Source organism: Dermacentor silvarum, chromosome 7, assembly GCF_013339745.2.
Source record: "Dermacentor silvarum isolate Dsil-2018 chromosome 7, BIME_Dsil_1.4, whole genome shotgun sequence".
Lineage (NCBI taxonomy): Eukaryota > Metazoa > Arthropoda > Arachnida > Ixodida > Ixodidae > Dermacentor > Dermacentor silvarum.
In genome coordinates, this window is record NC_051160.1 from 76,889,430 (window position 1) to 76,905,415 (window position 15,986).

Consider the following 15,986-nt stretch of genomic DNA (forward strand, 5'->3'; position numbering starts at 1 on the left):
GCGATTTGAAGAAAAATCTTTTAACTCCTCCTGGTACACTCGTGCTTTTCACACGTTTAAGAACGTTTGCCCATGGTCGGGCACAATATTGAGATCTATACAGAGGAACTGGTAAGACAATGTCGCACAGATCCTTGTATAGTTTTTTCCGCGACACAGTCCAAAGATAGTTCGATGAAGAACGAGCCTGCAAAAAAAAAAAATACACATGACAGGTAGACCTCTTTTAGGTATCCACCCAGGCCTACCGGCTTACTTTCCGACGTGACTACAAAGTTTGGTAATGCTCTGCCTATAGTCTAACTTGACAAACAGTTCGTAAAAAGGGGTCTGATACATCGCGAAAAAAAACATGAATCGGTTAACTAGCTGCCTTATGTAGAGTTGGGACAGACTGTCCTTGTAATTTTCCAACAGCACGCCTAAATAGGGTGCTGCAGTCGTATCCCACCTGACGTTGCAGAAAATGTTTGGGGTCGTTGGCCAGTTTCCAGGCCAAAATCCCAGGAACTTTCCCCAGTTGATTGCGCTACCACTAACCCCACAGAAATCTGTAACTACTTTAACGGCATTAGTGATGCTTTCATGATCAGCACAAAAAAGTGTTATGTCGTCTGCATATGCAAGCAGACGTACTTCCGCTGCATGGCGACGGAATCCTCGTATAGTGGAGCTATTGATTATGCTCAAACAAAAAGATTCAATGTATATGAAAAAAGAAAGCAATGGCGGTAGCGGGCATCCCTGACGTACCAAGCGTTCCACTTTGATGCGCGCTCCAACCACCTTATTTACTATCAAACGCGCCGTGCAACCTCTATACGCCATGGCGACACCCTCTCTTAAAACGGATACAACGTTCACGTGTTGTAATATAGCCAATAGTATATCGTGAGGTACTCCATCAGACGCTTTTTCAAGATCTAGCTGTAGCATTGCGATGCTGTCCGAATTAGCATCACAACACTCCAGAACGGAACGGGCTTTATGTATATTTGTAACTATTGATAGACATTTTATGCCACAAGTTTGATGTTCACCGACTAATTCTTGGATTACAGTTTGCAGCCTCTTGGCAAAATTTTTCATGAATATCTTGTAGTCTATGTTTGCAAGCGATATCAATCTGTACGAAGTAACTTGCATGAGCTTATTCTTGTCTTTAACCTTAGCTATAAGAACAGTGTTTGACGTAAGAAATGATGGTGGAAGTACCGACATATCGAGAGCCTCGTTAAAGAGTGACACTTATACTACAGCTACTTTTTCCTTTAAAACCTTATACAACGATGCTGTAAGCCCATCTGGGCCCGGGGATTTCCCAGAATTGAGATCATTAATAGCTTCCTTAACCTCTTCCAGTGACATCGGCACTTCCAAATTTTCTTTCGTCTCATCTCTTACTCGCGGCATTAGAGGGAGAAAATTATTTTTAAAGGCGTCTATGTTGACTACAATGCACGAATATAATGCACTGTAATATTCATAAAACGCTCTTTAGATACCTTCCTTATATGCAATAACAGCGTTTTTCCACTCTACTTTTGCTATTTGGTTTAGGTACACGCGACTTTTTTCCAATCCCAATGCGCGCTTGGTAGGAAACTCCCCACCCATTAAGCGTTCGGACCAAGCTCTGACTACGGCGCCTTCATACTTCTCCCTATCTAAGATTTCCAATTTCTGCTTTATGGTACTTATGTCTTCTTTAAACGTTCCTGGGTTGTCTGCACTCTTCCGAAATGAACGTGTTTAGCTTGACTTGGAGCACATTTTCTACACTTTCTTGCTTTAGTTTATGGTACCTGACCTTTCAATGGCCTTCATTTCCACTTCTTGCTTAAAGAGCTCCCAGTGTTCTCCAATTTTTTTATAATACCCTTTGTCAAATTTCGCGATTGCGTTTGACATAGCTTATAAAAACGTCGTATTTTAAAGGCTTATCATTAAGTTTCCAATTTTCCCAAACAAATCTACACGTTTTATCTTTTCTTTTTCCGACACGAAATGTTATGAGCCAATGATCGCTAAATGATACTGGCTGAACCCGATATTCTGCGATCAACGGTAATAAATCGGCAGATAAATAGGCACGGTACAACCGCGCGTGGCTTTTATCTTGAAAATGGGTAAAGCGAATATCATTCCCAAACCCACAACATTCACCCACGTCCTCCAAACAATGCTGGCTGATGATATTATTTAAGAAAACAACACTGATATCCCTATAAGGGGTCGAGCTGGTTTTGTCGTTTGCCATGCATACGCAATTGAAGTCACCAATGACAATTACAAACCGATCTGTAACACAGTAGTCACTGATAGTTCCAAACATTTCTTTTCTCTGTTCTGCATTTGTATATGCATAAACGCATATAATGCTGAGCCACGCAAGCGCTTGCTAGCCGAGGGCGGGAAACGCGCCTATAAATGCGCCCTATGCAGGCGCGCAGGCGCAGACGACGAGATGCGATTCAGACGCGGAACGCAAACAACGCGGTCCCAAGCCTCCGTCGGTATGGTGGCTCCATCTAGTTAAGGCGCTGGCAAACGCAACCTTTCAGACACTGTAAATTTTGCTGCCGCCTTAACTAGATGGCGCTAACATACCGACGGACACTCGGGATCACGTTGATTGCACTAGATCGGGCGCGTTGCAATGGGAGCGAATGTGACAGTCGTAGTTGCATTGTCGGCTGCTTAGCTGGGCTGAACGGCGCTAGCCATCGGCGATAGAACGCGTCGGCTTGCACGCGCGACGGCGCCCCAAGCAGGCCGCGTCTAAAGTCCCTAAAATTTTTTTAGGGACTTTAGCCGCGTCGGGCGCTTTGCAATGAGAGCGAATGTGACAGCCGTAGTTGCATTGTCGGCCGCTTGGCTGGGCCAAACGGCGCTAGCCATCGGCGATGGAACGCGTCGGCTTGCACTCGCGACGGCGTCCCAAGCGCGTTCCTGACACATTCACTCAAATTACTACGTACTACTGTCGAAACGCTCGTCTAGCTTACGCTGTGACTGTGCTGCGTATGCTGCGCTGGCCTGGCATTTTTTTGTGCGGCTTTGTCTTTTTCGCAAATGCTATTCAAAAGGCGACCATGATAAAGATGATGATGATTTATTGGCATCCCCTTTGAAACGGGGCGGTGACAAACAGTAGCCTAGCCTGCTTGATTTAATCAGGTATACTATACATGTTCCTTATAGAACCAAAGTTGCTCCCCCCCGCGCCCTCTGGCGGAGAGCGCAGCAGCTAAGAAGGCGGCGGCACAGCAGCGGGCCACAGCCCAGACATACATACTCGTCACTTGCCTTTCAAAGCTAAATACACTCGTTTTTACTATATTCTTCGTTGTTGGCTATTGCTATATGCTTTCGGCAAAACAAGGTATTAGTTAATATCATTATAAAGTACATACAACTGAAATTCACCTAACCTACAGTTTTTTTCTAGAAGTTGGTACAAGATGCCCAGTTCTCAGATACGCCAAATCTGTCTGAAGTCACCTAAGAAAACCTTGTCTTTAAAATAGCTTTCTTGAAAACGTATGTACTGCATGAATCAGTTTGACGGTCGTGTCATCTTTGAGACACTTATAGGACGAATCCCCTGGTAGCACAAAGTGCAGACAGAATCTGCAAGCCCAGTATAGTCACAAGCCTGAACCACCCTATGCTCGTCGGCACAAGCTCAGATGTCAATGTATTTGATCGTTATATGCACACGTTATCGTCCTTTTCTCCTTCAGATGTAAACAAAATCTTCAGTCATGTGTTGAAATATTTTTATTGAGTTTAGAGGTATTTCTAGACCGCTCGTTATTGAAGCACCACAAATAAGTATTGTCCGCTTCAGGAAACTATAACTATTGATGCGCAGTAAACTTGTGGACTGTTGGTCATATCGGGATCAGCCGAAACCCAAAAGTGCCTTGCTATGCCTACTAGAGTCAAGCCCATTGGTTTTAGCCTACTGCGTGACCGGCCCAGGCCAACAAGATTCAGGTCGACCTGATTCAGTTTGCATCATTAACCTTTGAGCTTAATTGAAGTTCGCTTAAGTTGTAGGGGATGTGAAGCTATCATCCGCACATTCACTTTTTCTAGACTGTTTTGGCCGTATCAAGTTTTACACGTGGAGCAGCCGTGGCCCACGGCAAGCGTTCTAGTCTCGCACCGTGGAGGCCTGGGTACGATTCCCACCCAGACCGATATTTACCAAATTTTCTTTTCAACGTCACTAGCTAGCTTACTATGCTTACAGGAATTTCCCCGAGAAATGTGACGTCAATCCGAGCATTTTTAGACGTGTTTTTACTCTTTTGCGGCGTCGGCCATTTTTCGTTACGCTGCAGTTTCGGCAAGGTCACTGTAAGGTCACCACCAAGGGCACCGCTAACATAGACACCTTAGGTTTTCGCCTAAATAGCAAAATGAATGCGGCGATACATGCGTTCAAGGAAGACACTGGGCGGAAAGTAGATCTAATGAAGACGTTATCGTTTTCGATAGCGATGGTTGAAAGTGAGGCGTTTGCAGTTTTCTTAGGCTAAAATGAATGCATAAACAAAGTAGTAGCTCACGTGTGAAGCAAAGCCAGTATACTGGCGCCTTCGGCATGCACTTGTAGCGCCTCAGCATGCGGCGCCCGTCAAGGAAGACGAAGTTGGCATTGGAACGCGCGGCAGGTGCAGAGCGAGAATAAAAAAATATCAGTTCGAAAACTCAACGCTGTCAGGGCTGAATCTTTCTCGTTATAGCTCCGACAGTTAATGGTGACCCGATAATGAACACGCAACCCCAACCATCCCGCATGGATCCCGCCGGCTCTTCCACCCAGTCTACCGGTCCTGACGCCCAAGAAGACGCCAGACCTAACAGTGCTGCGGTGGCTGCGATCCAACACGTCAACCTGCCACCATTTTGGCCAAACAATCCCTGCACATGGTTACTGCAGGTCGAGGCGTACTTCCGTCTACGGCAAATCACCAGCCAACAGACCAGGTACTGACATCTGGTGTCCTCCTTACCTCCGGACGTAGCCGAAGACTTCACAGATATTTTAGCTTCGCCGCACCCGAGCCATCCCTACGACACGTTGAAGGAAGCTATCATTTCCCGCAAGTCCGAGTCTGAACACAGCAGACTCCAACAGCTCATCACGGCCACAGAGCTCGGTGACCGTCGCCCATCCCAGCTCCTGCGACACATGCGCCAGCTCATTGGCTGGACCTCCGCCTCTCAAGAGGAGAAGCTTTTGCGTGAGTTGTTCCTTCAGCGCTTACCGCAGAGCATGGTCCCGGTCCTCGTCGCTGCAGGAGATGTCCCAGTAGACACGCTCGCTGAAATGGCTGATCGAGTGGCAGACTACTCGCGGGCACATAGCCTCAACGCCATGACCACGTCGCCACCGGCCACCGCTGCAGACCCCGCGCTCGCGAGCATCGACAACCGTTTGGACGCCATTGTCAGACGTCTCGATGACTGCGTACCTGCGCATCGCCGATCGGCATCCAGGTTCCAGTTCCACAGTCGCTTCTCGACGTCTCCACGCTCTCCGGGACTTCAGACAACCGACGCGCCACGGGACGACTCGTCCTCGACCATGTGCTGGTACCACCGCCGATTTGGGGCCTCTGCACGCAAGTGCACTCGCCCGTGCTCCTGGTCGGGAAATGCGACGACCGGCCACTGACGGCGGCGAGTGGTCCTGGTAGAACGTCATGCCGCCTTTTCTATGTTTCCGATAAGATCACTGGCGCTTGCTTCCTCGTCGACACAGGAACCCAGGTTAGCGTCATACCGGCCTCCTGTGCAGATCGCCGTCGCAACGAACAGACCTGCCCACTCCAAGCGATCAACAACTCCGCCATTCCCACATACGGCCAACGCTCTCTTACACTTGACTTTGGACTACGCCGTACGTTCCGCTGGATTTTCATCCTCGCTGACATCTCGCAAGCTGTTCTTGGAGCTGACTTCCTCAGTTTTTTCAACCTTGCTGTGGACATGCATGCTCATTGCCTCATCGATCTCAACACGCGCCTATCCATCAACGGTATACCCTGCACTTCCTCGTCAACGAGCCTTCGAGCTCTCACACCTGCTTCGCCGTATGCAAAAATTCTCGCTGACTTCCCCAACCTCACGAAGCCGCACACCAGAGAGTCACCGGTGAAGCATTCCGTCACTCACCACATTGTGACCACTGGACCTCTCGCTTTTACACGGCCTCGTCGACTTTCTGGAGAACGCCTCACCATCGCCCGCCGTGAGTTTGAGCACATGCTTGAACTTGGCATTGTGCGGCCTTCCTCCAGCAACTGGGCATCGCCACTCCACATGGTCCCGAAGAAAGATCCTGGCGACTGGAGACCATGTGGGGATTACCGCGCTCTCAATGCCCACACCTTACCAGACCGCTACCCACTTGCTCACATACAGGATTTCACATCAAATTTGGCTGGGTGCACGATCTTCTCTAAGATTGACTTAGTGAAGGCTTACCATCAGATTCCTGTAGAACCCGCTGACATTCCGAAGACGGCCATCATCACCCCATTTGGCTTGTTCGAATATGTAAGGATGCCTTTTGGACTGCGCAACGCAGCACAGACTTTTCAGCGCACTATCAACGAGGTCACGCGAGGTCTCGATTTCGTATTTGCCTACCTTGATGACCTCCTGGTAGCAAGCTCATCGGGCCCTGAGCATGAATACCACCTGCGCACCCTGTTTCACCGTCTGGATGATTACGGCCTCGTCATAAATCCCAATAAGTGCGTCTTCGGCGTCGCTACAATCGAGTTCTTAGGCCACCTTGTCACTCCACAGGGTATACAACCGCTCGCCAGCAAAGTGAAGGCTATCCAAGACTTTCCACCCCCGACATCAATGAAACGACTCCGAGAATTCCAGGGCCTACTAAACTTCCATCGCCGCTTTCTTCCTAAGTGTGCCACTTTCCTAAAGCCCTTAACCGACCTATTAGCTATAAAAAAAGACCCGGCTGCGCCACTGGAATGGACCGACGACGCCGCATCTGCCTTCGCCACTGCCAAAAAGGCTCTGGCAGACGCCACCATGCTCATACATCCCGTTCCTGATGCCCCAATTCGTCTCATCACCGATGCATCGAGTGTAGCAGTTGGCGCTGTTCTCGAGCAGCACGCATCAGGTTGGCAGCCCCTTGGATTCTTCTCGCAAAAACTCAAACCAACGGAAGTAAAATACAGTACATTTGCCCGAGAACTCCTTGCTGTGTACCTCGCCATCAAGCATTTCCGCCATTTACTGGAGGGCCGGGACCTTTACGTCGTTACAGACCACAAGCCCCTGACGTTTGCCTTCCATCGCAATCACAGCAATTACACTGCAAGGGAGATCCGTCAACTATGCTTTATCTCCGAATTCACCGTGGATCTCAGACACGTACACGGGTCGGAAAATGCCGCCGCTGATGCACTCTCACGCATCGATGCCTTGTCGACCCAGCCACCACTAGACATGGAAGAGCTAGCAGCTGCCCAGAGCAACGATCCTGAGCTACATAGTCTTCGCTCTTCATCCACGTCTCTATCTTTCACGGAGTGCCTACTTCCATTTTCTACCTCATTAATAACGTGCGAAACGTCTACTGGTGTTCCTCGGCCCTTCGTGCCTAAAGCGTTTCGTCGTGCAATTTTTGATCAATTGCACAACATGAGCCATCCGGGTATTCGTGCGACCCAGAAGCTAGTCACATCTCGTTTCCTTTGGCCAAGTATCAATGCTGACGTCCGACGCTGGGCGCGAACCTGCCTTCAGTGCCAGCGTGTTAAAATTCACCGTCACACGGTCACTGCACCATCCCTCTTTCGGCCTCCCGACGCAAGGTTTTCCCACGTCCATCTCGACATCGTCGGCCCTCTTCCACCATCACAAGGGGCCTGTTACCTACTGACATGTGTGGATCGCTTCACCAGATGGCCGGAAGCGTTTCCCGTTTCCGACATTACAGCACCGACAGTGGCCAAGGTTTCACAAACGGCTGGGTATCACGCTTTGGATGCCCTTCTGTCGTCACCACTGATCGCGGTCGTCAATTTCAATCGGCCCTTTTCACCGCACTTGCCAATATCTTGGGCATTCGACACATCCACACGACTGCCTACCATCCTTCAGCCAATGGCATGGTCGAACGGCTTCATCGACAACTGAAAGCTGCCCTCACTGCTCACCAGCCAAGAGAACGTTGGCTTGATCACCTCCCCTTCGTACTTCTGGGCATCCGATCAGCATTGAAGACGGATCTCGGCTGCTCGTCAGCTGAACTAGTCTATGGCGTGTCTCTGCGTCTTCCAGGTGAATTCTTTGAGCCGTCGTCGCCCCCTTCCACTCATGATGCCACTACGTACATTCGAGAGCTGCGCACCACGTTTCACGACCTTGCTCCTGTAATTCCTGCCGACCGACACCCCCAATCTGTCTTCGTCAGCCAGGATCTGCATGACTGCAGTCACGTTTTCGTTCGGCGTGACCAAATACGGCCACCACTCACACCGGCCTATGATGGCCCATTTAGTGTCCTCCATCGTACACCTAAAACGTTCACGCTGGACATCAACGGCCGTGAAGACGTCGTGGCTGCCGATCGACTAAAACCTGCATACATTGCCGCTCTCGCGTCCGCGGAGCTTCCATCTCAAGTCTGGACTTCCACATCCAAGCACGTTCACTGGGCGACTCCTATGGCTCACGCTCTACGGGGGGGAGCCCTGTAGCGCCTCAGCATGCGGCGCCCGTCAAGGAAGACGAAGTTGGCATTGGAACGCGCGGCAGGTGCAGAGCAAGAATAAAAAAATATCAGTTCGAAAACTCAACGCTGTCAGGGCTGAATCTTTCTCGTGTTAGCTCCGACACACTTGGCAGAAATTTTAACTTCCCGAGGAAATGCAACTTTTCCGACTAGGACAACTCTGGCAAGATTCGTGAGTCCGTAACAAGGATGTGAAAAACAATGAATGCAGGCAAAGGGGCCTAGTAGTGGCAATGAGCAGTGGAGCGCCGTGGCCCGTGAACGAAGTTCACTTTTTGGAGAAATAAAGTTGAAATTTAGACCGTTGCGAAGCAAGAGTCGCATGCGTCTTCGCATATACTCGAGGTGCCGAAGCTTCGTTGAGCCGAAGACAACATGCACACGGGAAGTGCACTAAATGATTATCACTGATGAAAAATAAAACTGATACCTTGTACATTTCAACGTCATTAGAAAACATTTTCATTTCACACCCTACACCCCATTAGGCATACATCAGTACACAGAGTAAAGAAGTCCACTGGCGCCGACTCCAAACGCACTCCTTTCCCACGTTTTACCCTGACTTTACAGACCCACACTGCTCATTATGTGAGTCCATAGCCTGTTTAAATCCTATTCTCTGAGATTGCAGGGAAGAACCTCCCCCAGCTGATCTCCTGGCCGCTCCCTAGCCTGAAGCGTGGAAAGCAATACTTCAAGATCCGAACCTGGAGGTTCAACTTCGGGCCATCAAAAAGCCGAGGAGGTGGCTGCAAGGCATTGCCTGGCAGCCGCCTCTCACTAAGCCAAATTGACAAAATAAAGTTGTGTCCTCCGTCTAATCAGCAAACAAAGAAACAAAAATACATGATATATATATATATATATATATATATATATATATATATATATATATACACATGTTTACCTTCGCTATATCAAGGTCCACTTCATCCTTTTGGGGATTTTTTCCGTTATTCGTTTGATGGTCTCCAGATTCATTTTCCTGGGTACTTGTTTCTTCGTAGTAATAATACTCGTCATCGTAATCAACATTGCCGCTGCAAATTATAGTTGGCAGTACCGTACAAAAGAAAAGAGTTATACACAAGCTGTGCAATGGCATTGCTGCGTTCCGCAGTGTTCTAAAGCGGTATCGTATCCAGAAGACCTTTAATCAGTTATCGCGTATATCAAACTGAATCTTCCCTTTTCTACGTCGGCGAAATATTCCATGACATTTCTCTACTTCAACTATTCACTGTGCGTCATTTTTTGCGTAGGAGCTTTTGCCATTAAATCTGGTTGTTGACCTTCCCATGCAGCAATTGGAGAAGCAGTTGCCGGTGTTTTCCTGTTAGCACTGAATCTCAGCATAGTCCCGCATTTGCTTTGAGATTAGTTTTGACTAAAACATTTTCTTTATTATTCTGCTTAGTGAAATAAGGTAAACATCATAGATTTCTTAGATACGATCGCAGAAAGACTCCACCAGTAAACACACAAATGACTTCTTTCTACCACCTTCATTGCAGAAACCACATCGTATACATTTTAAGTCTCCTGGAAAAAGGGAGCACATTCTTAATATGGTAAATGTGTATGTAGGGCACGAGAGGGAATGATTTTATGTACCTTTGTATACTGACATGTCTGCAGATATATGTTTCTTTCTGCAATATTTTCTGTCAGCACTTCCTGGCCAAGGATAAATGTGACATCTTACGGTGCTTCCCTTAAAAGCCAAGTAAAAAGAGAAATCAAACTGAGATATACACATTCACAATAGCGTAGAAAACAAGAATGGCAAATAGCCGCAAAGAAGACGTAGCTATGTAAAGTCTGCGCTATAGGGACCACAATTTGTTTATTTTACGTGAAATTGGTTGATGCATCACACCGTTTTGGAGCTTTGATATGCCACATAGTAAATCCGAGAAAATGCAATCTGAGTTGAAGATTTCTGCCTTAAAATACTTTTTGAATTGAACAATCTACCACCGTTGTACATGGTCTATGAGCTTCCTATATTTCGAGCTAGAGCAATAAAAAATCAAAGCGCTCGTGAACCAAGTTTGACCACCGAAGTGGAACGATGTAATCCACATTACTTTCGAAGTATAATGTCGTTTGTTGGTGATACGTCGCGCAAGAGCTAACTTCCTATTCACACGCGTAAGAGTGATCAGAGATGCATGTACTGTATAAAATGTATTGTATGTAGCACACACAAGACCATTGTTATCACGTTCATGTGGTGATCATCATTACGTGTGGTTGAAAGGACACAAGTATTGAAATCTTCATCAGGCTGTTGAGCATTCGTTGGTTGCGTCACCAACTCTCTGGTTTCCAAAGCGAGAAGTAGTCGTTAGCATAGTTTTCGCTTTCGTTGTTCCTTCTGGTCGTCCAGTATGCCGTATCGAAAGCTTGTTTGTGTTCCAGGAATTGTCTTGAACTGACCTGCAGCATTGCTCAGCTGAAAATGTTAGAGCGGGTTGCAGCGGCACGATGTTTCCGGACCAAGATGGCAGACTCCAGAAGCTGTGCTTCAACTGCAATTAGTAAAATTTTGGCAATGTATTAAATAGGTGTTACGATCTCTTGTGCTCGCAATGTATGCCTCTTCGAAAAATGCAGCTGAAAGGCAAGAATTATGCTACCTGCCATTGTCAATTTTTTTTATTTATATACAACCTCAAAAGGATCCCCCCGTGTATGCTTATATATTCGGAAAGCTGATGCACTTAAAAAAAACTTTTTAATGTGTCACCGTTTCGGCCGGTGAAACGTCGACACAACAAACAGTTGTTTCTTAAGAAGTGGATGAACTTTTCAATTAAACCCTTGCGGTTACCATAACTACTTGTACCTTCAAGGCATATACAGGGGGTTTAAGCGAGCACTTTGAAAATTTATTTAAGGTTGCTTGTGGCAGAATGCCCAATTATACTTAATGAACTGCTCTACTCGAAGAGGCGGACATTACTTGCACAAAAAAATTGAAATGCATATTCAATGAATAAAAAAATCACTAATTATTTTAAAGTAATTACATGATGTTCCATAAATGCAATTTACACATTTTTGACATGTAGTTCGCAAGGCGGATTCACTTGTAATAAATTCTCAGGATGGCACCAGTTTCGAGGTATTAATACCCGAACTTTGCGGAGAAATGCATTGGTGTTCCAGTTAATTTTGTGCTTGAATGCATAAAGCAACGTTTTGTTAAGAAACTAACTGCAACGACCATGCATTTCTCCAGAAAGTTCGGGAATGAATATCTAAAAACTGGCGTCATCCTGAGAATGCGTTCCAAGTGGATCCGCCTTGCGAACTGCACGGCTACGATTTGTCCATTGCAATATGGGCCATCAGGTAATTAATTAAAAACTTAATAAGTAAATTTTTGGTAATTACTTGATTTTGCATTTCAATGTCTCGTGCAAGGAATGTCCGCCTCTTCGAGTAGACCAGCTCATGACCGAGTATTGTGCTATCTGCCATAGGCAACCTTTCAGAATTTTTTAAAATGTTCGCTGAAACATTATATATATATATATATATATATATATATATATATATATATATATATATATATAGTGTCATGTGCCATCTTTCTTTATTTCTGCAACAAAGCAACTAACAAACAAAAACATTTAAGAAAGCCGATACCACTCTGAAAAGCTAGTATTTTTCAGCATATTGTGCATAACACCCTCTAATCTCTATAAACAATCTACCATCGTGGCACATGCTTCATCAATCTGTAGAGAGAGAGAGAGCGAGAGAGCAAAAGAAGGAAAGACTGGGAACTTAACTAAGACTTTTTCCGGTTTGGTAAACTAAACGTGGGGAAGGATGGGGGAGTGGGAGCGAGAGATGGAGAATCGTGAATCGAGATCATTCACCACGCACTTGACAATGTTCAGCCTATCTACACTCGGGATGCAATTCTCTAAACAAGTGCAGTTAACACAGAGGCACTTTTCCAGCATATTGTGGCTAATACCCTCTAATCACTATAGCACCAACTTGTAGATCATTAGATGTGAATTTCATTATTCGTATTGTTGCAAATAAAGAAGAAGGTGCGCCGAGCTCGCAAGGCGGCCACGAGCGCTTCTGAAGCAGATTAGTGGCTACCAGATGACGAACGAGTCAGGCGTCCGGGTACGGTTCTAATACCCGTCGTTATTTTGCTACATTACAAGTTGGTGCGGAAACCCACCTTGTCGTCTGGCCCTCGCATTCTGGCAATGGAGCAATTCCGCACCAAGCGCACCTTCGTCCGGAGGGCCATTACCACAGCCATTTCAACGATCAATGCCCTGCTGTCAGATGAGGCCACCCCTGAGTGGGTGCTGCACCCGCACCTCGAGCTCGTCTTTCAACCGTTCAACCGTTCAACCGTTCAACCGCGCAATTGAAGAGATGCTCACGGATGCAGACCTGGCGGCAGACCTGACCACAGCTTTTCAGTACGAACAAAAGGTGAGTTTCACCAAGACAAGCGTGCGCCTCGCTACTGAGCCGTGTCCACCGATCCTTCCTGGTCCTACCGCGCAACTAGCATCGCCACTGTACCCAGCTGCCCCTTCCGCCGCGCCCGGAGTGTCACCCGGCGCTGTTAGTGTTCAATGGGTTATACAATAAAGGCTAGAGCACTCACTTTACATTACTGGTACGTAAAGCACTCATAAATGTGTATTTAGAAATGCAGAATTCAAGAAATATTATGTGACATAAAGCTGAACAGTTCGCAGTGAAGTGCCTAAACTATTGCAAGTTGGCGTTTTGCTACGCGGAGTCTCTGGGTTGCGTACCAATTAAATTTTTTTTCTTTGTTATTTTGTTTTGTCTGCGGTCATTTGCCTGGCTTGGTGAACGCTCTTTTGCCACTCAAATCTGTAACAACAAGACGACGGGAGGCAGTGCATCATCACTGCTGCCGGACTGCCACACACATCGGACTTCAGGTCACGCGTTCAAGTAAGTTTCTTGCACCGTTCTTACATGCACTACAGTTGTTAAAACAGAGGTAATAACGTATTGCAGAAACGCGTTCTACTACGTATTGCAATAAACGTAATTTTAGGTATGGCTGACGGTGCGTTAAGTCTGCCATGGTGAAATGTAATGAGTCAACATTGTTTTCACCATAGGCACAGCCAAAAAAATTCAGAAAAAGAAAAATTGATGGTTGATCCCTCTTTAATAGGAATCAACAGAAAACGAAAGTGAAACCTGTCTTCGCAGAATCTGTTGCATTTTTGCTTCGTGAACTCACGGTCAACTGCAGCGAAATGTGCACGATTTGCGAGTTGGTGACCATGTTGCAGATTTGCTTGGCGCGCGGCGACCTGTTGGCGAATGGCTTCGGTGAGGGTGCAAGCATTCTGGTCCGGATCCGTAGTGGCTACGGTAGCCGGTGGAGCTGCGACACGCTCAGCTGCAGGAATGCCAGTGGCAGAGTTCGAACCATGCGCCGCGACCGCGCAAAGGCATTCTGCTTCACGCTGGCGTGTCTCTCACCGGAGCAAAGCGAGATTCGCCCGACGACGTCGTTGCCTTTCTGCGCCTTTTAGCGCAGCAGTTAGTTGTCTTAGGTGGTGCCATCGCAAGCGAAGCAGTAGGCGATGCACTGCTGATGCATGATGAAGCCGCAATCCACATGTGACGAGGCGCCAGAGGCTAATCCGACGCTGCCCATAGATTTGTCTGGTCTTCGCGCTTTTGGACTTAGACGTTCTTGCGGCTTTATTTATTGCGCTTTAAATGCCTTCATTGTCGTAAATTTCCGAGTAATGTATACTTTTGAATGTGCAGAAGACGCTGCGAATACGCACAAGTGCCACTGATTACAACGGTTCAGCTTGGCGAGGTGGCCAAATCAAAACGCACCAAGCGTCTCAATGCATTGACATGCCCGTGATAAATCCATAAGGGCTGTTGATGGCGCGTGTCGAGGCGTTCGTCCTTGGCGTAATGGATTCAACACCTGGCTTTTCTTCCAGAGTTCCTGTGTCCGAATCCTGCCTTGGGGCAATATTATTATTTTTTATGGTATGGTTATTGTATAATTATTCTATGAAACTATGCACGAGGCTACACTTGGTTTATTCTATGGCTACACCGCGCTGGACCCTCCGCTGTGCTTTGACTACCGAAGCGTTCCCTGTCGGTGGTCGTTGGTGTCACAATGCAGTGCTTCGCTGCACCGCTCCTAGATGGCGACTATCACATCCGTTACATCTGTTGCGGGAAATCAGTCGTGTTAACAAAATTAGTCCATCTCCCGCTAAAGGGAACCATGTGTGGATGCGAAGCAGCGGGGAGATGGTTAGCTGGAGCGGGAGATGGTTTCGCGGCAGCGGCCCGAGCGCTCATCGCGACGCGGCACAGGAGAGATAATGAGGCGCGCGCTCCGTCATTCTCATACCACGGAACTACCATGGCGCCTCCAGCGGAGTATGCAGCTGTCGCACCACCTGTCTAGCGCGCCGCTCCGGATTCCTAGAGGAGAGAAAGGGGGGGGGAGCGTAGGAGAGGAGAGAGAGGGGGACGGGACGCGCATTAGCTGTGGGGGTGTGGGACGCGGGACAACAGACAGAGCCGCCGGCAAGAAATGCTTCGCACTTAAAATCCGAGTACACCTAAGCACTTACGAGTTGTGAATGCGTAAGCATTAATGTGCAATTGAACGGCGCTGAGTGGTTCTTCGGGTTAGGGAGCCTACATGCAACGCTAGCGTTGACGGTGCCCTGTCCCCTCACGCAACACCTCGCGCTAATGGCGCAGGAGGTGTCCCCTTTCACCCCCTCTGCCACCAGGTCTGTGCACTTTGATTCATGACGTCATTCTACCTTGTCCGACTGCTATAGGATATAATGGGCATGCTGCCGAGTAAGCCGCGGCAATTTTGATGTCACCGATTGCATCACGCCGCGCTTGACAGTAGAAATTTCGCCCCAAGTATAATAACGTCATCACGAAGAATGCCCAGGCCTACTATCTTTGAGGCGTTGTTAGCTCTTCTTCGTCAAGGCGCAGCTCGTGATGTAGCGTCGCAGCCAACGGCAATTCAAGATTAGGTGTCATTTCGCTGCTACAGAGACAGACGCTGGCTTTTTCGTCCAATCTGTCATTTGGCGCTTTCGCATGCGAAAAAAAAATTATAAAGCAGCAGAAGAAATAGGTTCGGACG

The 15,986-nt window shown here is 47.5% G+C and overlaps 1 protein-coding gene across 1 annotated transcript in view; it reads right to left on the reverse strand.

The window, feature by feature from the left end:
* The window catches only part of LOC125946814 (uncharacterized), a 74,951-nt gene that overhangs the window by 23,842 nt on the left and 35,123 nt on the right, over window positions 1-15,986 (reverse strand). The window contains exons 5-6 of the mRNA XM_049670896.1: window positions 10,412-10,511; window positions 9,705-10,339 (exon numbers count right to left, since the gene is read on the reverse strand). Of these exons, the coding sequence (XP_049526853.1) occupies window positions 9,705-9,902 (198 nt within the window). The 5' untranslated portion in view covers window positions 9,903-10,339; window positions 10,412-10,511. The remainder of the gene's footprint in view (window positions 1-9,704; window positions 10,340-10,411; window positions 10,512-15,986) is intronic.